The sequence below is a fragment of the Physeter macrocephalus genome, chromosome 12 (assembly GCF_002837175.3).
Source record: "Physeter macrocephalus isolate SW-GA chromosome 12, ASM283717v5, whole genome shotgun sequence".
NCBI lineage: Eukaryota > Metazoa > Chordata > Mammalia > Artiodactyla > Physeteridae > Physeter > Physeter macrocephalus.
This window is the reverse complement of record NC_041225.1, coordinates 88779082-88803349: the sequence shown is the minus strand read 5'-3', so window position 1 is coordinate 88803349 and position 24268 is coordinate 88779082. Positions and strand designations below refer to the sequence as shown.

The following is a 24268-nucleotide window of genomic DNA, read 5'->3' as shown; positions in this document are numbered from 1 at the left end:
TTGAAACAGAACTGGGAGTCTTTATAAGTGATTTATTATCTTTGCGATTGTTACTTCTCTTGCTGGGTTACAGTCGTTTGTTCCTGCATTCTTTTATTTCCTTAAGATCATTAATTACTGAGACCTATTCAAGGGCAAGCGTTGTGGCCAGGCTTAGATCACAAAATGACTTAGGCCAGAAATGGCTCATGTCAAGAGAGCCATGCCTGATTCTCTTTCTCCGGGGACCTCCTACCCTATCTGCTTGCACAACCTATCCAAGAGCAACACCGAACATGTTGATTGTATAAGCCAGAATGCAATACGAAAAAGAGCTGGTACCTCCTTCAGTGTATACTAGACCACATGCTGCAAATATCCTACTGGAGAAAGGGCTTGGCTGAATTTTGGCTTTGATATCTATCTGAAGTATTCCAGCAGTGGGGCAGATTTGCTGATAATCAAACTGAAACCGCAGAAATGTGTCTCGGAGCTCCAAGGAGCTCTGGTTCTTTATGGCTCAGTGCAGAAAGAATGCAGCAAGAAGCAAAGTGATAGATAAGTGATTTATTAGAATAGGATGCTTGTGAGGTTTACAAGCAGCCAGCAAGAGGGTGCCGCCCCGAGAGCTTAGTGGGCTACAGTTCTGTGATCAAAGGAGAAGTGGGGAGGGGGAGACGACCACCACCTTCCTCATTATTCAGTAGATGTCAAGCTTCCGTCATCAGTTCCTCCTCCATGTCAGGTGGGGGAGTTTTCTTGTCCCTACATGTTCAAACTGGGACTGCCGTGGCACAATGGAAATGAGCAAAAAGGCAGTAACATATACTAAAATGTGATAAATCATCTCAGGTTTCAGTATAATGTCACCTTTTGCTTATATTACTGTTTTCAGTGCGTGCAGAGAAGTATGTCTTAGGCATCATCAACTTCCTGAACTTACTGGGTAGGATGTGTGGGTATCATTACACCATTGTTTTATTGTTTTGGGGCATGTCTCATGCTTCTGTTGCATGGTTTTGTTGCTAGGCAAGCCTGCTTGGTTTTGTGATTAAGCAAACCTACTTTATTGGGTGATCGTTAACTTACAGGGGTCTTCTATACTTTTTTCTTTACTTATGATTCCTCAGTGGGATTAACTATTTAATCACCTACTTTGTCCCTTTACTCAGTCCCTATCAATACCGGTCCCTGATGGTGTCAGTTTCCACTGCATTGTGAAGAATCCAAGGTCTGTGTCTCCAGCAGCATCTCTGCAGGGCCGTGTCCTGCAGGCACCGTAGACTCAGACAAATCCGAAACTGAGTTAGTCGACCCCCTTCACCCCAAACCTAGTTCTCCTCTACTCATTTCATTGTCCAAGCCAGAACCCTGAGTGTCCCCCCTGGTACCTTCATCCCCTCATCCGCCAGTCAGGTCACTCCAGTCCATTCACCTCCCAGGTGTCTCAGTCCACTCCCATCCCTGCTGCTGCTGCTCTAGTTCGGGCCTCAAGTCTCACTTGGACCATTGCAATAGCCTTGGGACTTCTGTCCTCGTCTCCAATTTCAGCCTCCTTCTGTCCCCGCTCCTTGCAGGAGCGAGTGATCTTTCTAAAACGCGAATCTGAAAACGACTCCCCTGCTTAAAATCTTCTGGTTCCCTCCTGGAGGGAGAAACCCAAGCCTCTCAGTTTAGCAGCAAGTTTTCGAGTGGGGAGTTGGAATGGAGGCGTTCCACCTAGGGCTCCAGGGTCCTTGGGACGAGGGAAAGTCCTGCAGGACCGAGCACCTAGCACCGGCTTCTAGGCAGAGGAGGAAGGACCCGCTGGGGCCGAAGCTTGGGAGGCAGGGGAAGCCCGGCCAGAGCCAGGGCAGAGGGCGGGGCCCTGGGCGTGGGCGGGGCGGGCGTGGGCGGCTCGCGGCCTCCGGACGGCAGGGGGCGGCCTAGCCCGTGGCGGCGGCGGCCCTGGTCCCAGGCTCCGTGTCTTTTGGGCGACAAGGCGACCTCAGACGGCGGGCCGCGTCGGCCGGGCATGGCGGCGTGGAGCCCGGCCGCGGCAGCGCCACTGCTCCGCGGAGCCCGCTGGGTGAGCGCGGGCGGGGACCGGGCTGCTCTCCCTTGGGCGGGAGCTACGCTGGGACCGCGGGGCCGGCCGCGGCCGCCGCTGCGGCTGGGAAATTGGTCCACAGAGGGCGGCGCGCCGGGCCCAGGGCCTGCCCTGCATTTCTCTCATTCACTCACTCGTTGGTTCGTTCATTTAGTGGGCCCGGCTACGGGCACTGGTAGAAGTGTCAGGCCCGGCGCGTGCTGGGGGAGCTCCCGAACGGGCTGGGGGTTGAGGCCGAGGGGACTAGATAGTCATAATACAGCGGGCACGGAAAAAGCAATGTTGATTTACTGAGCCGAAGACATGGGACTCAGCCCGGAGTCGCGGCGTGCGTGCCGGGGACTGTTGGCTGGGTCAGGGCTCCGGAAAGTCCGCCTGGCTTCTGTGACCTTGACCCTCCCCAAATCCCATACTCCCGGGGTAGGAAGCCAGCAGAGGGCACTCACCACGCGCCCTGCTAATTTTCTCTCCCCACTTTCTGATTCATTCTTTCCTCACTTCATCCACTTCTTTCGCTTTCCTCTCACATTCCTCCTTCTCTTGGACCTGCCTCCCCCAAGCATGAAGGGCACTTCTGCTGGTGACTTTTAGAGTAGACAGTCGGCTTTCCGGGGATTTTGTCAGTAGATTACTGGTTTAAAAGCCGCTGCCTGCAGATCAGCTGAGCTGAAGAAAAGGCTTTTCCCAAAAACGTTTATTCTGCATCCTGGAGAGCTTAAATGGACATCGGACACCATGTAGTCCCCCTGACTTAGCCCGGGGCCCTGCCTTGCAGGGGGGCCCTCACTCCTTAGTGATTGCCGCTTCTGCGTGCCACCTGGCTACCCTCTGCCTTTGCCCCCCAGGGCACTGTCTTCAGAGGAGGTCCCATTTCCCCCCTGCCCCACAGTCTTACCCAGGCCCACAACTTAAGATTCTGTCCCTCTATACATCACTCAGACAGCCTCCCTCCAGATCTTTCTCCTGACCTGCATTTCAGTTGCCTGCTAGAATCAGGACTTTTTTGCAGGTGCCCAGTACATATGCCCTGAATCGTGTGGTTCTTCCCCTGCTCATTCATTCATTCACTCACTCATTCATCCATAACCCAAGTCCTCCTGAGGGCCTGCCCTGGGTCAGCTCTGGAAGACTGCAGTAACAAGACAGACCCAGTCTTGGCCTCTAAGACCAGTTGGTGAAAGAGTCAGTGCACAGGGCATTTTAAAGAAGGCGCTCTGAGGTTCTATAATCCAGGACCCTGCTCTGGGCCGTCGGAAAAGGCCTGAGGATGAGCGGGACGGAGGAGATGAAGGGATGTTACCTTCAGCACCAGCACTTGATGAACAGCGCTCCACCCGCCTTCCTCCTCCAGTTAGGGATGCCTGGTACTACTCCCTTTGTAATGATATTGTTATTTGGGAATCTTTCCTGACTTGCTTCAAAAGGCACAGTTACTTTGGCACCAAGAAGCCTGTCTAACAAAGTCCAAAGTCTTTAGGCTGACACTGAAGGCCTGCCGTGCTCTATTTTCAGTCTCCCCTTTCAGCATCTGCTTAGCCCAGCCAAGGGGCTGCCGACATGGTTTTGTGCTCTTTCATCGTAAGGGTTGAGACACATTCCCATCAGAAGCACTGGGTCCTAAGGGTAGCCATTGGGGAAGGGGGGAGTGTTACTGCCAATGGTAAATAATGTTCTGACTTCAGGTCCTTTAATAGAATTCTGTTTCTTCTCCCAGTAAGAATTGCAAAGGGTAGCTGGCTTATTGAGCAGTAGGTCACAGGGTTACATCCCACTGGAGAGAATGTAGAATGTTAATCAGGCCTAAAGGGTGGGTGGCATTTGGCCCCATCAGTACATGGTCAGTGGCATGCTGGCCTAAGCAGGGCACGCCTGAGGCAGGCTGCTGCCCGGCCTCTCCTGACTCTGCATCTTATTAAGGGATCCAGCCTTGGCATATTACTTAGTGCTTCAGGCGCCTCACTTATTAAACCGTCATCATGATAGTGTCTCACTATCATGAGGAGTTAAACATTTGTTGAATTAAGTTGGGGCCCTTGTTATCTCTAGAGTCAAAGTGAGTTATTTACAACTCCACTCCCCCCTCAAAAAACGTTTATTCTGCATCCTGGAGAGCTTAAATGGACATCGGACACCATGTAGTCCCCCTGACTTAGCCCGGGGCCCTGCCTTGCAGGGGAGGGCAGGGGGGGCCTGCACAGTGACTCTCCTCTGTTCTGTGGCAGCTTCCTCTTCTCCACTGTGCCCAGCGTATGTTTGCCTCGCAGACTGAGGGGGAGCTCAAAGTGACCCAAATTCTCAAAGAAAAATTTCCTCGAGCTACAGCTATCAAAGTCACTGACATTTCAGGTAAAGTTTTCTCTCATCTTTCCCACAGAGTTTGGTAAGATTTTACCCGCTGGAGGGGTAGAGGGCAGGGGGCTTGGATGGAACTCGCCATCAGTGGCTTCTCAATACATGTGGCTTTTGGACACATAGACCTTGGCCTCTCCCGCTGGAAGGGTGGAGGTGGGGATGCAGAAACATTGGCGGGCAACTGCAAGGACTTGTGGTTGCCAGCTTGGCCCAGCTCAGATTAGGTCTCTCTCAGTCACCCTGGGGCTCAGGTCCACAGCCTTTAATTTGACTTTGAGATGAGCCAGACTTTAATTTCCCCACATTCTTCTGACACCCTAGAATGCCAGAGCTGGAACAGACTCCAGGAAGACGAGCCCCAAGAGGCCTAAGAACCTGCCTAGCCCTTCACAGGGAATAGGCGGCAGAGCCAGGACCCAGGGCAGACTCTGTCCTGAGCCCAGTGACCAGTCCCAGCCAGGCCCTGCCTTTCTCAGATGGCCGCTGGTACCTCTAAGTTCAGGCTGACTGTGAGTTAGGAGCAGGCTGGGATATCAACTTCTGCCCACACCAGACAGGGAAGATAAGGCCTTTATCTAGACACACATGTGAAAGAGCTGGCCAGGGGTGGCATCTCCCACACCCAGACACAGTCTTTGTCACTCTGCATTGCTCGAGGGCTCACTGGCTTCTCTGGGAACATAACTTTTAAAAGGATAGGGAGAAAGTTTAGAAAGTAGTTTTATTCTGGACCCTATAGGAAATTAACCAATCTAAAGATCTGTTGGAATGGTAGGTTGGGTGAGCCCTCTGCAGGGGTCCCAGGGCAATGGTGAGGTCTTTTTTTTTTTAATTAATTCATTTAATTTATTTATTTTTGGCCCCGTTGGGTCTTCATTGCTGTGCCTGGACTTTCTCTAGTTGCGGCGAGCGCAGGCTACTCTTTGTTGCGATGGGCGGGCTTCTCATTGCAGTGGCCTCTCCTGTTGCGGAGCACAGGCTCCAGGCGCGTGGCTTCAGTAGTTGTGGCTTGTGGACTCTAGAGCACAGGCTCAGTAGCTGTGGAGCACGGGCTTAGTTGCTCGGCGGCATGTGGGACCTTCCCAGACCAGGGCTTGAACCCGTGTCCCCTGCTTTGGCAGGCGGATTCTTAACCACTGTGCCACCAGGGAAGTCCCAATGCTGAGGTCTTGATGTCACCAGTCCTGTACCTGCCTCAGGCCCAGTTAGGGAAGAGCTGGAACTTGACCTCCAGTCTCACTCTGCCCAGCCCTGGGTAGAGTGCAGAAAGGGGATCAAGGCTAGGAACCTTGGTTTAGCCAAAGCTCAGGCTTCTAGAACACATGAGAAAAGCTTAACAAAGCCTATTGAGTTCTTTCTTGCCGCGTTGTGTCATGCTGGAGCAGCATGTTTTATTATCATCAGTCATCAGCACTAGCTCTCCAGCCATGTGGAGACAAAGCTCGGGCTGGGGGTGGATGGGTCCACACAAGCTCTGCCTTGAGAGCATCCCCGGATAGCCACCCGCTCCCTGCCGCAGCCCAGGGGGAAACCCTTAATGCTGCTTTTATAGCAGGTGTGCTGGAGAGCCCAGCTCCGTGACCAGCATGTTTTCACTGTTTATTGTAATGCTGTGTCCCTGTCTCTCACACTTCCTTGTTCCTTTTATTTTGGATAGTATTGCACATGGTTTTTGAATCAGATTTTAGTGTATTTTTGCATTTTTAAAAATACCAATTGCTGGGCTTCCCTGGTGGCACAGTGGTTGAGAGTCCGCCTGCCGATGCAGGGGACACGGGTTCGTGCCCCGGTCTCAGAAGATCCCACATGCCGCGGAGCGGCTGGGCCCGTGAGCCATGGCCGCTGAGCCTGCGCATCCAGAGCCTGTGCTCCGCCATGGGGGAGGCCACAACAGTGAGAGGCCCGTGTACCGCAAAAAAAAAAAAAAAAAAAGAAAAGAAAACAATTGCTAGTCCTTTGGGAGATGGAGCACTGAAATACAGTCCCTCCCACCTTCCATGGCATTTGCTGGCTTAATAAAAGGAAATAGTAGGAAAGCCTACATTTCCTAGGCTTTACATGTTTTGTGCCTTATCTTTCCTACCCCAAAAGCAAGATTCTGGGAAGTGCCTTACAAAAGGAAGAGCATGTTTTGGATTGAGGCAGCCTGCCAGGAGGAAGACGTGGTCAGATTGTAAGCCATGATCTTCTAACAATCTTAGCAACTTTCTGCTGAATGATAACATTCAGACCTTCTTTGGATTGTGTGGTACTTACTTCAAGGACATAAGGAACTGTGGCTGCTGTAACTTAATAATTGAAACACTTTCAAATCACATTTATTTCAGGAGGCTGTGGGGCAATGTATGAAATTCAAATCGAATCGGAAGAATTTAAGGAGAAGAGAACTGTCCAGCAGCACCAGATGGTAAATCAGGTCAGTAGAGGCTTTGCCTCTGGTCTCCGCATCTGAAAGGGCCTGCAAGTGGGGATGGTATTGTACCACCAGTCCTAGGAAAGAATAATGCAATACCACAATCATGTGAACAGGACTCAGGATCCGAGAAAAACATAAATAAACTATCTGGGATCGAATTGTAGGCAAATATGAATTTTATTCAAAATTGAAAACAAGCCGCCCAATAGTTATTTTGCATTTCCCTGTATAGTGCTACCGATGTTTACTGTGTACTGTTATTGCATATTGAATAGTATTTGTAAACACAGGAGTAGTAAAATTTGTATGTTTTTGTAGATTTGAACATTTTTTTAAGCCTCTTTTAGGACTACTAAAGTAGTCCTAAATTGGGTAAATTGAAGGATGGCCTGATTGAGAATTGCTCCAGCTGCCCCAGACCCAGTGACAACAGCAGGGGTCTGGAACATCAGATTAAACCAGACTAAGGCCCAACGTATTCATTTTCTATGCTTATTTTACTTGGAATTTATTCCAGCCTTGACCCTTGGGCCTATGTCTATAAACTCACCCCATTCAGCCAGTGTGTTTGACATCATTCTGGAAAGTTGCACTTTGTGAACTAGTTTAACTTTTGTAAAGCACAGCTCTGGTCATGAAAAGTCGCGTCCAGGTGTTCCAGACTGCTCTTCCAGGCCTTTCCCCACCCTTCTTGGCCCAGATCCTCCCTCTGGGCCCTGCCCATTGGTCTCTCCATGCATCTGGACCTTTGTCCAGATCAGACCTCCTGCCTGGGTTGCCCCTCCCTCACTCCTCTGCCAGGCTCAAATGCTGCCTTCCCACCTGCCCGGCAGGGAATGATTGCCCTCCACCATCTGACTCCAGCCTTTTCTGCCTTGTGTCCTGGATACTTAGGTCCCTGCCGCCATCCCTTGGCCCTGCGAGCCCTTTGTGGTCTGGTTCCTTGTTGGATCCATCTTTGGATTCCTCGTGGAGTCCACCTTCACTTGGATGTGGGCACGTACAGCCCTAAGGCATGCTGGTGATCTGACTGGGCAGTCGGGTGGAACAGCAACCACTTCTGTCCTCCAGAAGCACTTCTAGCCCCATGTGATCCCAGGGATTGGAGCCAAGGTAGAAGACAAGGCAGGGAAGACCCAGCTGGCCCAGACTATCCCCAACTGGTAGGACTTTGGGTTTTGTTATTAAAACTACTCAGGCTGCCTAGTGCAACTGGGCTCCTGGGGGTGCTGTTAAGTACAGCACATCCCCTGGCCTGAAGCCATGGTTACAAGGATGCAGGTTCTGGAGTTGGACTGCCCACATTTCAAATCTGGGCTCTGCTGCTTTCTGCTGTGTGACCTTGAGCAAGTTACTTAACTTCCCTGTGCCTCAGTTTCCTAATCTGTAACAGGGAGAGTAATAGGATTTGCCTCAAAGGGCTCTTTTGAGGATTAGTGGTAAAGTCATGTAAAGCACTGAGAACAGTGTCTGACACATGGTAAGTCCTTCATAAACGTCAGCCGCTGTCACCATCATCATCATTGTTACTTATAAATGCTGCGAGGAACCTGCACCAAGTTCAGGGGGCAGCAATTTCCTCCGCTTGGGAGAATGTCACCTACATCATCTTAGGCTCAAGGTTTCCTTTGGGCCCCTACTGAACATGTACCTTCCCTGGCCCCATCCTTGCTGGAGAACCTTACTCACTTGTCTGTCGTTGCCCTGGAAGCAGACTATGTAGGCCAGGCCCAGGTCTGTTTTCTTTTTCTTTACTTCTTTTTTTAAAATTTTTATTTTATATAGGAGCATAGTTGATTAAAAATGTTGTGTTCGTTTTAGGTGTACAGCAGAGTGATTCACTTATACAACCCAGGTCCGTTTTCTTCACTGCCGTGTCCCCAACACCTAACAAAGGACCTGGTACATAAAACAGCTCAATCAGTATTTGTTGAGAGTTTATAGAGAGTAAGGAGAGCTGGCCTGGGTTTTGTTTTTGATTTACAGAGAAATTAAATGTTTAATGCCTGAAAGGCTTTCCATTTCAGAGAATTCACCTCCTGGCATTGGTGTACTTTTAACCTGCAGCAGCTACTGCCTGGGTTACCATAGCAGCCGCTTTGCTGGGCCAAGCACTGCTTGTCGTGGGGTGGGTGACACAGGAGGCAGTGGCAGAGGACATCACTGCCATATGCTTTGGGCCAGCCCCCAACGATGGCAGGATGATGAGGATTCCTTCCCCATCCATCCTGTCCCTACCCTGGGGAGCAACCACACAGAGGATAGCAAGCACCGTGTTCCCTTCTGTGTCGGGTGAGCTGGTCCATTCCAGCTCCGCACATTACAGTGTGACTGGAGCTTCAGATTCCTCGTTGGTGAAGATCACATGAGGTGCTAGCCACACGTCCCCGCCTTCTGCGGCCATGGGAAGGCGTTTGGTAAATAGCAGTTGCCCTCTCCCTTTCTCTGCCCTCTTTCCTGTCTGTTGTCCATCATCCTCCCCGAAGGGTGCCTCTGCCCTTGTTCCCCTACTCAGAACCTTTCAGTGGGCACCCTGGTTGCCCATGGAGCCCGGTCCCACCCTCATCTGGGATTTCCGATCCTCTGTGTGGTCGGCCTCAGTCTCCCCTCCGTGGGTCTGACTCAAAGCCAGGCTTTTCCTGGTGAATTGCAGCAGGTTCCCAGCCTTTTCTCACCTGCTCTCCTGGGCCCACTGCCCTCTGCCTCTGTGCCTGTTGCACCTCCAGCCGTCCCGCTCCTGGGCTACCTCCTCCACAAACGGCCAGTGCAAATGCTCCTTCCTACCAGTACCCGCAGCAGTGCTGAGCTGGCCTGTGGTCTGGCAGCATCCATCTCTGTCTGTGCTGAATTCATTTCTTGTGGGCTTGAGTTACTTTCCTTACCTTTTTTATCATTTTCCCATGCCTTTTTCATTTGTGTCCCCAGCACCCAGCATAATGCCATGGGCATAGCAGGTGCTGAAAAACGTTTACCTACTCTACATCTTATAAACTGTGGGACTTGGCCAAATCATTTCCCTACTAGGGCCTCAGTTTCCTGACCTATTTAAAGTGACCCAAGTGATCTCTAAGGCCCTCTGTAGCTGTAAGATCCTGTGACCTGTGTTGGGGAGCCCTCTGAGGGCTGCAAGACTGTGGGGAGAAGGCCCTGGAAGGGGAAGTGCACAGGGCTTAGGGATCAAAGCCTGGATGGTTTCTCTGTCCAGAGTCTTTCATGTGAAGCTGTGACTGGGCCCTCATCTAGCCCACAGAGGCTTTAAGAATTGTGGCCGAGACACAGGGACAGCCTCTAGGGAACATTCCATGCCTGCAGAAAGCAGAGAGCATGTGGCTCAGGGTGCTGTGTTTCCCTCTCGCAGCAGTGACATGAGGCTTTGTCCAAGGGGCATTTCTGCTTATCTGCAGAGCTGAGGGGCTTATTTGTGAATATGGAGATGGTGGGGCAGCTCATTGGCTCCCAACACAACCACAGCTCCTGGCATCAGGGGTGGCCAGGATGTCAGGATTCCCTGGGTTCAGGTTCTATCTCACTTGCTGTTACTCACTTGCTGACTTTGGGCAAGGGATAAACTCTATTTCTTTTTTTCTCAAAGATGGAGATAGGACTAGATTATCTCTAAGGATCCTTCTGACTCATAAACTTGACCGCATGTGTTAGTATTCTCTTTGTTGTAAGTGGCAGAGACAAAGTTAAAACGAGCATTAGCAAACAAAGGTAATTAATTGGCCCATGTAATGAAATTATCTAGATTCAGGGTCTTAACTTCATCTGCTTGTTCTTTCATATTCTCTTTTTCTGAGCTTCCAGTTTCTGTACGTTCTCCTACTGGAGATGGGCTTTCTCTTCTTGGTGGGGAACAGGACTCCAAGTTGCCTCCAAGTGACAATATTCCAGTATGCAGGCATACCTCAGAGATATTGCAGGCTTGGTTCCAGACCATGATGATAAATCAAGCACATGAATTTTTTTAGTTTCCCAGTGTATATAAAAGTTATGCTTACACTATATTGTATCTGTGAAGTGTACAGTAGCATTATGTCTAAAAAAACAAAACTACATATCTTAATTTTAAAATACTTTGCTAAAAAATGCTAATCATCATCTGATAATACAGGGATGCCACAAACCTTCAGTTTGTGATAAAACACAATATCTGCAAAATACAGTAAAGCAAAGTGCAATAAGACAAGGTATATCTGTGGTGACCAAGAGAGAAGGCTCTACACTGAAAAACCCCAGGGAAGACTCTGATTGGCCCAGTTTGAGTCATGTGCCTCCCCTGGACCAGCCTGACTGGTCCAGGGGCACATAGCTACCTCAGTACAGGTCAACTGGTAGTCCTACCAGCAGTACACAATTAAAGTGGAAAGGGAGAAGGGAGATTGCTGGAAAGACTGGAAAAAAATGTCTACCCCACTGTGATGTCTTGGGCCTAGTATAAAAGGACTTAGACTCCCATGCCTCATTCAGGTCCTGTAGTTTGTCTCCTGGTACTGCAGGAGCTAAATATCTATTTGATTGTGGTTGCCCATTTACACTTGGGCCCTGACATCATTTGTAGCCTTAAACAAATCTCATAATTTTCAACTTTATTTTCTGATTTAGAGTAAAATTGGGGAATTGGTGCTGATTAGTGTGGTTTTATCTTTTTATTAAAAAAAAATTTTTTTTTACATGAAGCTATATATTTTCTTTTATTCAAGTAATTTTTTTTTAAATTTTGGCTGTGCTGCTCAGCTTGTGGAATCTCAGTTCCCCAACCAGGGATTGAACCCAGGCCTCCGCAGTGAAAGCGTGGAATCCTAACCACTAGACGACCAGGGAACTCCCAGTGTGGTTTTAAAGAACAGCTATTCTTTGCTCAAAATAGCGAAACACAAAAAACAGCCTGAAGGTTCTTCATTAGGGGACAGGCTAAAAAGTTATGATACACGTAATGGAATGCTACGCTGATACAAAAAAGAATGAGGGTGTGCTTTATGCCTGATATGGAAAGATCCCCAGTGTTAGGGGAAAAGAGAGTGCAGAACAATGTGTTTGAAATACTGTCATTTGTGTTTTAAAAAGGTATTGGGATGGAATATATATTAATATTAGTTTGAATATACATTTTTAAATCCTTGCAAAGATGCACATGAAAATACCAACAGTTCTCTGTTTGGTTTGGAGGTGGAAACTGGGGGACAGGTGTGGGAGGGAGACTTTACTGCATGCCTTTTATGCCTTTTGATTTTTGAGCCAGCTTAAATACTGATTCCAAAAAAAAAAAAAAGGAAACATTGTTTAAAGAAAGTGTGTGCAAAGTTTCCTACAGAGATAGAGCTATATAAAAATACTCCCATAGAGACTTATTGTAATCAGTGTCAAATACAAAACAATGATGATGCTCTTCTGCTTCCTTAGGCACTAAAAGAAGAAATCAAAGGTATGCACGGATTGCGGATATTTACCTCTGTCCCCAAACACTGACCACGCCCTGGCTGCGTAGATGTTGCTGCTGAAACGTTGGATGTATCTTATTGCTACCATTCTTTCCTAGGCATATGACAAAAAATTTATCTATTTTGTTCATGGACATTTCCATATTGTAATTATAGAAGAATATGGTATCTGTTTAGATGTTAATTAAAGGCAACAGACAACTAAAAATTTTTTCATTACAAAAATATTTATTTAATCCTGCTCTTTGCTAGGCAACATTCTTCTTTTTTTTTAAATATTTATTTATTTATTTGTACTGGGTCTTAGTTGCAGCAGGGGGCTTCTTAGTTGTGGCTCACCGGCTCCTTAGTTGCACCACATGGGCTCCTTAGTTGCAGCTTGAGGGCTCCTTAGTTGTGGCATGCGAACTCTTAGTTGTGGTATGCATGTGGGATCTAGTTCCCCAACCAGGGATTGAACCCGGGCCCCCTCCATTGGCAGCGAGGAGTCTTATCTACTGCGCCACCAAGGAAGTCCTGGCAACATTCTTAATATGGGGATAATGTAATTAATAAGAAGCAGACCAAGAAAGACTATATGAAAGTTTTGAAGAGTCATAAGTAATGCTTTTAGTTCCTTTATTTCAGAAGCATGTCCTTTTGTTCAAAGTGGTCTTGTCTTTGAACAGTTCTGTCCTGATGCTAGAGGCAGAATGGGGTGCCAGCTTCCTTGTCTTGTCAAGAAACTTTGTTTCTTCTCCTTTGTGAAACTGCTCAGGTCCCTTAATTTTACCAAAAAGAAAAGGAAAGACCCTTTGGTTTTGCCCTTCCCTTAGTTCACCACTCTGTTTCCCTTTCCTTCCAAACTTCTTACAAGAATGATCTTGGACCCTCATGTTTCTTACTTCCTGGAGTGAACTCTGAGGAGTGTGGGCTGCCTGGATCAGGGTCTTTTTCACTTTTGAAGATCCGCCACCCTTTGCATCTTGGTGGGAGGTTGAGCCCACCTCCAGTGTCAGAACCTAAAAAGGCTTGCTTTCCTAGCTCCTTGGCAAACAAGGCACAGGCAGATGATCTGGACTCAGCCAGATGGATCTGCCTTGAACTTTGCATTGGGACCAAGTGACGCCGAGAAGCTGGGCAGTGGCGTGTCCATTTTGGCAGCTGTGGCAGCAGTGTCCAGTGTTCTGGGAGGTGTCAGTGTTATAGGCCGCTGTCTCTGGAGTCCATGGTGGTAGTCACTGTGTCTGCAACATGATCTGGGCTCTGGCCGGTCTTCCTCTTCCAGCCCATTTTCAGAAGCTGCTTCCTCAATGTTCCCAGAAATTCTATGATTATTCCCATATCCTTTCACTAAATTCTTTTCTGCTCACATCAGCCTGGCCAGTATCTGTTGCTTACAACTGAGAGCCCTGATGGGTTCACCCACCCCTCACAGTGCGGCTCCTGCCCTCCTGCTCCCATCTCTCCACTGGACAGCTTTCTGAGAAATCACATCCACTGCCTCTCTCAGTCCTCCACGTGACCTGTCACCATAGCGATTGCAGGTTGACCATCCACTCCTTCCTCAAACTCCTCCTTTGTGTTTCATGGAACTGACCACCAGAGAAATCACTGGTCACTATCAGTTCTTAAGATCCCTCTTACCTCCCTAAGAAATAAAAGTATGTAGGTGAAACAACCTTGAGCCCCAGAGCTTTGGAGCAGCACAAATTTTAAATATTCTGTTCACATACGGTGCCCTCATTTTTTGGTTTAAAATTATTCTCTAGCCCCACAGTGTGGGGGAGGGATTGGTGTCCTGCCAAGGCAGAACTGCCTTTTACATGGAATAGATTCACTAAGTTGTATCAGAGTTGAAAAGACAGAATAAAACAACTCCTGAGGGCCCGGGGCACCTCCGAAAGAACTAGACACCCCACAGGACAGCTTTTAGGTGGTATAATGAGGAAACACCTAAGTCCCAGAGGCAAGAAGAATGCAGGTGTCAGCGAGAACAGAAAGACCACAGAATTAGATACATGTTGATTACTTGTGTGGAGCCTAATTGTCCTCCTCTTGAGAGTGGGCTGGACATAGTGATCTGCTTCTAAAGAACAGATTAAAGTGGAAGTGACAGTGTGCAGCTTCAGAGACTAGGTCATAAAAGGCACTGTGGCTTCCTCCTTGCTCTCTTGGATTGCTTGCTCTGGGGGAAGGTAGCTGCCATGTTGTGAGGACACTCAAGCAGCCGGTGGAGAGGTCCATGTGGCGAGGAGCCAAGGTCTCTTACCAACAGCCAATGAAGTAGGCCTGCCAGCAGTCCGTAGAGAACTGAGCCTTCTGCCAAGACAAGAGCCATTCATCTTGGAAGTGGATCCTTCCAAGTCTGTCACAGCCAAGCCTTCAGAAAACTGTAGCCCCAGCTGACACCTTGACTGCAAACAGCTGGAACCACTCAGCTAGGCTACTCCTCAATTCCTGACCAACAGAAACTGTGAGATAATAAATGTTTGTTGTTTCCAGCCATGGAATTCTGGGGTGAATTTTTATGCAGCAATAGATAACCGATACACTTGTGCATTACTAGGGGGACACTGGGGATTACACATTGAAGGAAGGGTTGAAGAGCCAAACTGCAGAAAGGACAGGGTTACAGCTAAATGTCAGGAACAGGAACACCACCGCCACTGGGGCTCCTTGCCTCTCCTGTCTGCTTCTCTCTGCAGATCAGCTTTATTGTCTCCTACTGTAAATCAGCGTCCACCACATGCTGCCAGTATACAACCGACTATACTGCCAGTAGCCCTTAATTTTTATATCTTAATGTGCAGATCATGAGAAAGACAGACTGTCCTTCCAACTTCCACTTCAAAGGATGCCAGGGAGGGCCTTTGATCGGCCTGTCATGAAGCAGGAGCCACCTGGAGTCCAGGAGTCACAGTACGCTGCAGCCTCTCTCTGGACTCGGGTTTGGAGCGGAGGGAGGAACAACTGCCAAAAGAAGCAGGGGTTCTATTCTCCAAAGCAGAGACTGGGGACGAAACAACAGGAATTCTCAGCTGGAGGAAAAGGTGAGTGGGAGAATAGGAAGAAAAGGCCTCATAGGAGTGTGGGGACATTAGAGAAACTGGGACTCTTGCCTCTGCTTCATCACACCCCCACCCCAGAGGACTCTTCAGACCCAGTGAAATGTGTCAGTCCTACCACTTCACATGTCTGCTCCCAAATATGGCAAGAAGAACTTTTTAAGTACCCCCCTGCCCCCTGTCAAACACACACACATACACAGTTGTTCTTACCCACAAATTAAAAGGCAAGTTGGGAGAGGAATAACAGGGTTTCTTTTTTAGTTGACTGAATAAGAAGAAATTGTTTCATGTTAGCAGCCACAGTATATACATTGCATCTGAAACAGCCAACTCCTAGAGTTTAAGTGCTACTTACGGAAACTGCTGAATTAACCTGAGACATTTTCTGAGTCAAGGGTCCTTTTGAAGACAGTGTGCAGTTTTCCAGTGGAAAATCCAAAGCATCCTAGGGTAGGTGATTGCTAACTAGGCAAGTCAACCTAAGTAAGAGACATTGCCGGGTCCCAGGCCTGTTCTGTTCCATGGGTTCCTGTGGTGCCCCTCTCACCCCTGATTAGAGCACCCAACTAGCAGTTGTGGGACAGGCTGGCCTGCAACCTGGGAGGGGATTGGGGCCACAAAGCCCAACCCAGACAATGGCAGTGGCAGGGGATCAATAGATTCAATTTCCTTTCATGGGAATCCAAACTGGAAAGGGTAAATGACCAAAGGACAGATAATGGTTGGTGGAAAGCTCTGGGAAAACAAATCTGGTTCAAACCTGGTTCAAATCGAGAATCAGTCAAGGAGAAGCGGAAGTTGAAAAAAAAAACGGCCTGGGAGCTGTCATGAGGGGCACTGCCAAGTCCGAGTTAAGAGAAAATCAATACTAGGAAATAAAGACAGCGATTCTCAACCTACTGCAAGTCAGAACTACCTCGGGTATTTTAAAAATCACCATACTTGGTCCCTCCCAAGTCTAAGAGACCAGCTAGTGAGGGGTGGGGAGAGTGGATTCCAGAGCCCAAGTTAAAGACAGACTCCCTTAGTGGCCCAGGAGTCGGGACCCACCCCCCACCAGACCCCTCACCTCTGCCCCCAGACGGGTGAGGCCTGCCCTGCCCACCCCCTTTTCCCTCTAGGGAGCTGCTGCACAGGGGGCAGTTGGCCAGCTCGCCTCCGCCCCCAACGTCTAGGGGAAGCCACCCCCAGGCCCCTAATTGCGCAGAGTAAAGCGTGGCAGTGCGCGACGCCCCCCAGCCAGGTGCAGCCCCGACCTAACCTGGGCGGAGGGCACGCTGCCCTGGGCGGGATCTGCCCCGGGATCCAGGCCAAAGAGCAGGGCCTCCACCAGCCGCGACGCTCTCCGGGGAGCAGAGCCGGCCGCCTTCCCGCCCTGCGCTTCCTCGCGACGACTCAGACAACCGGCCGGCGCGCGGCGGAGACTCGGGCTGGGGTCCGCGGCCACGGCTCCGCGCCGCCGAAGACCCAGCTCCCCCGACCCCAACCTCTGCGGGGCTCCCGGCGCCCCTTGCCCGGCCGGCGGGGTCTCTGCTGCTCGCCCTCCGAGCCACGCTTTGGACGCCTTTTTATTTGCATTTGTTGAGGGGGTGAAGTCTGCCGTTAGGCACCTCATTTCACGGAACTGATCTCGTAGGCTGTGGTAAAATACCCTGACACTGTGAATTTTTTTTTTAATTAATTATTTATTTTCGGCTGCATTGGGTCTTCGTTGCAGCGCGCGGGCTTGGGCTTTCTCTAGTTGCGGCGAGCGGGGGGCTACTCTTCATTGCGCTGCGCAGGCTTCTCATTGCGGTGGCTTCTCTTGTTGCGGAGCACGGGCTCTAGGCGCGTGGCCTTCAGTAGTTGTGGCTCCGGGGCTCTAGAGTGCAGGCTCAGTAGTTGTGGCGCACGGGCTTAGTTGCTCCGCGGCATGTGGGATCTTCCCGGTCCAGGGCTCGAGCATGTGTCCCCTGCGTTGGCAGGCGGATTCTCAACCACTGCACACTGTGAATTTAAAAGAAAATTTATGCACTTTAATTTTTTGAGGAAAATATAATATTTATTAGAGAGGCAGATAAGAGGGTACAAGTAAAAGGTGCCAGATGGTTTCATTTCTTTTAGAATAAGAATAAAAACAAACAACCATATTGACCTTTATTCAAACACAGTTTATTCAGAACCCAAGTGTCTATAGTAGTCTCATGTGTCTCATCCAGCAGGCAGCCTCTCCAGCAGTTATGAAAATAAAAATGTCGTTAGGGAGCAGAATAATCAGCTAAACAAATGGATAAAAGAGTAAAAAGTTAAAACAACTGAAGTTCAGGTAATCACTTTAGGTTTTTGTTTTTTATAAGCAGTTTTTAGAACAGTTTATATTGAATATAACTTTTTAGAACAGCTTTAGATTTACAGAAAAATGAGATAGTATGGAGAGTTCCTCTGTACCCCAGTTTCCCCTATTATTGACAGCTTACATTATGGCACATTTGTTAGTAAACCCCAATACTGATACAGTATAACAAATTAAAGCCCAAAGTTTATTCAGATTTCCATCGTTTTCCATAATGTCTTACCCAGGTATCCCCTCCACAGCACCACATTACTTTTAGTTGTACAGTCGCCTTAGGCTCCTCTCCCTCAAGACAGTTTCTCATAATTTTCTTGTTTTTGGTGACTCTTTAAATAGCCGTATATTCTGTGGGGCGAATTATAGATGTGTTTGATTGAAAGCACTTTTGAAAACAAAAACAAAACCACAAAAGGAGTCATAATCCAGTTGGCCAATTGAAAGTTATTCTAAACATTTTGGCAAACATTAAATAATCACACGTTAGACACCACACCCAAAAAGTGCCCTAGCATTATTAAAAAGAAAACAAGTGCCCTGAGTTTTGGACCTCAGGAAGTAACAGCTTCACCCAAACAAGCGTTTAAGGAAATGCATTGTCTGGGGTGAGGTTTGGTAGATTTATAAACAAGGTTCGGGAGGAAAGACTTCAACACACACATTATTAACCTGTAAGTGAAACTGCAGAACACGCTTCGGGGTTTAGCAGAGCATAGGTTCTTCTGTCTCCGCACAGAAAGAATTCAGTGAGAGGCAGAATGACAGGTAAGGAAAGAGTTTATTAGACTAGGACCCTTGTGAGGGGTACAAGCAGGCAGGCAAGGGAGTGCCGCGCCGAAAGCTAGGCGGGCTACATTTTTATAATCAAAGGAAAAGCGGGGAGAGAAAGAAGACCACCTTCTTCCTCATTCTTGAGTAGATGTCAAACTTCCATCATCAGCTCCTCCTCCATGTCGGGCGGGGGAGTTTTCTTGTCCCTACATGGTCAAACTGGGACTGTCATGGCACAATGGAAATGGGCAAAAAGGCAGTAACATATACTAAAATATGGTAAATCATCTCAGGTTTCAGTATAATGTCATCTTTTCCCTATAGTTTTGTTTTTAATATGCTCAGAGGAGCATGTCCTAGGAATCATTAACTTACTGACCTCACTGGGCAGGATGTGGGTCTCAGTTCACCATTGTTTTATTGTTTGGGGGCATGTCTCATGCTTCTGTTGCATGGTTTTGTTGCTAAGCAAGCCTGCCTTCTTGAGTGATCATTAACTTACAGGGGTCTCCCATACTTTTTTTCTACTTACAATCTCCTAGTGGGATTAACTATTTAATCACCTACTTTGTCCCTTCACTCTATCCCTATCATAAGTGTGTTATTATTAACCTGTAAAATAAAGGAAGAAAACTTTATAATCAGGCTGAGATTTTTCTTCTTTTATTTAACAGAGAACTGTTAGAAGAAAAGGATATCTTGGGTGGAAAAGGAAATTCCTGATGCTTTGGAAATTGTTCAATACTTTTTCTAATACTTCAGGCACTGACTAAAGGAACTGCAGCTACAAAATATCTTGAACTGTTTAGTCAATGTCCCATATCTCCATCTGCTTTTGGTGTGGAGGCTATGGCTTAAAATAATGATCATAAGTTTATGCACACAACACTTGCTCTATACAAACAAATTGAGCTATTTTCTGAATCAAATTTGCACAATCCTAAAGAAAAAAAAAAACTTCAAAAAACAGGATGTTTTTCAAGGCAGGCTTTTTTTCTTTTAATTAAATTTTATTTTTTTTGTGGTACGCGGGCCTCTCACTGCTGTGGCCTCTCCTGTTGCGGAGCACAGGCTCCAGACTCACAGGTGAATCAAATTTGCACAATCCTAAAGAAAAAAAAAACTTCAAAAAACAGGATGTTTTTCAAGGCAGGCTTTTTTTTTTTTAATTAAATTTTATTTTTTTTGTGGTACGCGGGCCTCTCACTGCTGTGGCCTCTCCTGTTGCGGAGCACAGGCTCCAGACTCACAGGATCAGCGGCCATGGCTCACGGGCCCAGCCGCTCCACGGCATGTGGGATCTTCCCGGACTGGGGCACAAACCCTCGTCCCCTGCATCGGCAGGCGGACTCCCAACCACTGCGCCACCAGGGAAGCCCAAGGCAGGATTTTTAAAAGCTAATGTTGACTTGGCCTGTTCTAGGCTTTTTCTGGTAGTTAACAATTTGGAAGTGAGCTCATAATCTGACATAAGAAAGTCAGATTATAATACCTTTGATCTCCCATTCATTTGGTTAAATGCCAGAAGCAGTTAGTCTACTAGTTTAATGAGCATTACGGCTCATTAAAACAAATCTCCATCATTTAAGAGTTAGCTGATTTTCTTGATGCAATACTTAAAAGGAGAACTGAAACAATCCCCTGAAGAGGTCTGGATCAAGATAAGTGGCTTTATCAATATCATGTCAGTAAAGGCATAATAATGCAAAAGAAATTTTAATTATAAAATTTAAAAAATTATATATGTAGTTGTAAGTTGGGCTGTCATTAAGTACAGTCTGCTATATCTCACTTTGGTAGCCAGTGTAAAATGTAAGCTGACTGCAGCTAACTTACCTTGAAACACAGGCCATCCAGAGCAACAAGTATGAGTCCCTCCTGCCATTTTCTGATCCTCTGATATGAGCTTATGAAATGAGCCCATAAAGAGGCAAGAAGCTAATTTTCCTATCTAAAAGTAGGAAAGACATGAATAAATATTTTTCAGAGCCAAAAGGGTATGTCTCAACCTGACACCTTCCTTCTGACCCATTTATAGCTGGGTGTTTATTGAGCATTATCAAACACTGGATTTGGTGGCTGACTATGCATGTGACTAGTTTCACTATCCATCCTCCTGCTTCAGTGCAATTTAAGAATGCAAATCCTATGTGGCCATATTTCTTTAAAGATGGTGAGAAATGTTTATTTTATTCTGGCTAAAGTTAATCACATTTTCTGAAGTGATTTCCCTTACATTTACTACTTTAAAAAAATTTCAGTAAACTAAAAATTTAGATCTTAAAGATGGGAATGATTTAAAAATCTACCCTTTGGAAACAGTATGCTGCGCTCGTAGTCTGTGTATGACTGTAGTTATCACCACACTGCATTCAAATTATAGCCCAGCCTGGGGAAGTGTGAGCTGAATACAGATGCTCCTGCCACCAAACCTCCAGCTGAAACAGAACTAGGTGACTGAGAAGTGGACACGTGCTGTTTTCATGTAAGTGTGTCTGTACCTCACTAGAATATCTGATCTGCAATTGGTGGAAAGCTCAACTGGTGCCATATGTAAAGTAAAAATCAACAGGTTAATTGACCAAACTTTTACAGATTTCAGTTAGTTGTTTGGGATCAAATAGACAGGCTGGGATAATCATGATGAACTAGCCATGATCTTAACCACATTTAAGCGTTTAGTACCAATATAAGTATTTTCTTATTTACTTCTTTACTCAAGTAGGGTTAGATTTTATTTTGTTCATGATTTCCTCTAAGTGAATAGTGGTAAAGTTTAACAAACTAGCATAGTTCAATTTATGAAGTTACAAAATGTAACATTAGAATATGCTTCAATTTGTGGCAGACACTGTATATTAAAAAGAGATCAGGGCTTCCCTGGTGGCACAGTGGTTGAGAATCCGCCTGCCAATGCAGAGGACACGGGTTCGAGCCCTGGTCCGGGAAGATTCCACATGCCACAGAGCAACTAAGCCCGTGCACCACAACTACTGAGCCTGTGCTCTAGAGCCCGCGAGCCACAACTACTGAGCCCGCGCGCCACAACTACTGAGCCTGCATTCTAGAGCCCGTGAGCCACAACTACTGAGCCTGTGTGCCTAGAGCCCGTTCTCCACAGCAAGAGAAGGCACCGCAATGAGAAGCCCACGCACCGCAACCAAGAGTAGCCCCCGCTGGCCACAACTGGAGAAAAGCCCGCGCGCAGCAACTAAGACCCAACGCAGCCAAAATAAATAAATTAGTTAAAAGAAGAGATCAGAAGAGAGTAGAAGCATCCCCAAGATGCTGTGCTTTCTGATTCAGAAATAATGGTTAGAAGGTAGAATCCAACTTTTTTGTTACAAAGGAAGAAATGTTTATCAGATTTCGAATATTGTAAGTTGTAATTTGGTAGTTGGCAGCTTTGAATGTAAAACTTCAACTTAGCAGGAGAAACTTGACTAAGTCAAAACTCAAGGAAAGGAAAGTCAAGGAAAATTCAGGGGTATGATGCCTAAAAGCTCACTATGTGGCTGTATAAAAATATGTATTGTGGTGCTAATCCAACCATCCAGTATTTTGAAGAACGTCCTGTAATAGTCACAGTTGTGTGTAGAAACAACTGTGTTTCAACAAACTCCAGTGTTGTTGAGGTGTTTTTTTTTAATTTTTAAAGTAATATTAAATACAGGCATACCTTGTTTTATCTCTCTTCACTTTATTGTGCTTCACAGATACTGCATTATTAGCAAATTGAAGGTTTGTGGCAACCCTGCATTGAGAAAATCTATAGGAATGATTTTCCTAACAGCATTTGCTCACTTTGTGTCTCTGGGTCACATTTTAGTAGTTCTTGCAATATTTCAAAATTTTTCATTATTACTATATTTGTTATGCTGACCTGTGATCACTGTGATCCTTGATGTTACTATTTAAAAAAAATTTGGGGGGGAGTATAGTTGATTTAAAATATTGTGTTAGCTTCTGCTGTGCAGTAAAGTGAATCAGTTAACAGATATACATATATCCACTCTTTTAAAAATTCTTTTCCAATATAGGTCATTACAGAGTATTGAGAAGAGTTCCCTGTACTATACAGTATGTCCTTATTAATTGTCTATTTTATATAGTAGTATGTGTACGTCAATCACAATCTCCCAATTTATCCCTCCCCCCTTTCCCTCCTGGTAACCATAAGTTTGTTTTCTACATCCGTTACTCTACTTCTGTTTTGTAAATAAGTTCATTTGTACCCTTTTTTTAGATTCCACATATAAGCGATATCATATGATATTTGGTTTTCTCTGTCTTACTTCACTCAGTATGACAATCTCTAGATCCATCCATGTTGCTGCAAATGACATTATTTCATTCTTTTTTATGGCTGAGTTGATGTTACCATTGTAATTGCTTTGGGGAGCCACGAACTGCACCCATTTAAGACAGCAAACTAAAAAAACTAAATGTTGTGTGTCTTCTGACTGCTCCACCTACCGGCTGTTCCCTGTCTCTCCCCCTCTCCTTGGGCCTCCCTATTCTGAGACACAACAATATTGAAATTAGACCAGTTAACAACCCTACGGTGGCCTCTAAGTGTTCAAGTGAAAGGCAGAATCACACATCTCTCACTTTAAATCAAAAGCTAGAAGTGATTAAGTTTAGTGAGGAAGACATGTCAAAACCCAAGACAGGTTGAAAGCTGGGCCTCTTGTGCCAGTTAGCCAAGTTGTGAATGCAAAGGCAAAGTTCTTAAAGGAAATTGAAAGTGCTACTCCAGTGAACACACAAATGATAAGAAAGTGAAACAGCCTTATTCTGATATGGAGAAGGTTTTAGTGGTCTGGAGAGAAGATCAAACCAGCCACAACATTCCCTTAAGCCAAAGCCTAATCCAGAGCAAGGCCCTAACCGTCTTCAATTCTATGAAAGCTGAGAGAAATGAGGAAGCTACAGAAGAAAAGTTTGAAGCTAGCAGAAGTTGGTGCAGGAGGTTTAAGGAAAGAAATCATCTCCATAACATAAAAGTGCAAGGGGAAGCAGCAAGTGCTGATATAGAAGCTACAGCAAGTTATCCAGATCTAGCTAAGATAATTCATGAAGGTGGCTACACCAAACAAGAGATTTTCAATGTAAATGAAACAGTCTTATATTGGAAGAAGATGCCATTTAGGACTTTCATAGCTAGAGAGAAGAAATCAATGCCTAGTTTCAGAGCTTCAAAGACTCTCTTGCTAGGGGCTAATGCATCTGGTGGCTTTATGGTGAAACCAATGCTCATTTACCATTCTGAAAATCCTAGGGTCCTTAAGAATTCTGTTAGATCTACTCTGCCTGTGCTCTGCAAATGGAACAATAAAGCCTGGATGACAGCACAGCTACTTACTACATGGTTTCCTGAATATTTTAGGCCCACTGTTGAAACCAACTGCTATTAAAAAAATAGATTCCTTTCAAAATATTATTATTCATTGACAATGCACGTGGTCACCCAAGAACTCTGATGGAGATGTGCAATGAGATAAATGCTTTTTTCATGCCTGCTAACACATCATCCATTCTGCAGTCCATGGATCAAGGGGTAATTTTGACTCTCAAGTGTTAGTATTTAAGAAATACATTTTTGGATTTTGTTAGGCATAGATGATTTTAACTAAACAAGAGAAACTTGGCAATATCTATTAAAATTAAAATTCAGATAGAAAAAGAGGATTACATTTTGTAAGGCTATAACTGCCATAGATAGTGATTCCTCTGATGGATCTGGGTGAAGTCAGTTGAAAACCCTCTGAACTGGAAAGGATTCACCATTCTAGATGCCATTAAGAACATTCATGATTCATGGGAAGAGGTCAAAATATA

At 46.4% G+C, this 24268-nt stretch overlaps 1 protein-coding gene across 1 annotated transcript; it reads left to right on the top strand.

Annotated features, from left to right (window-relative positions):
- Positions 1–1909: 1909 nt before the first annotated feature.
- On the top strand, positions 1910–12495 carry BOLA3 (bolA family member 3). Its single transcript, XM_007107662.4, has 4 exons — positions 1910–2047; positions 4291–4414; positions 6748–6836; positions 12240–12495. The coding sequence occupies exons 1-4, from the start codon at positions 1994–1996 to the stop codon at positions 12303–12305; spliced, it is 333 nt and encodes a 110-aa protein (XP_007107724.1). The 5' UTR covers positions 1910–1993; the 3' UTR covers positions 12306–12495.
- Positions 12496–24268: the final 11773 nt, after the last annotated feature.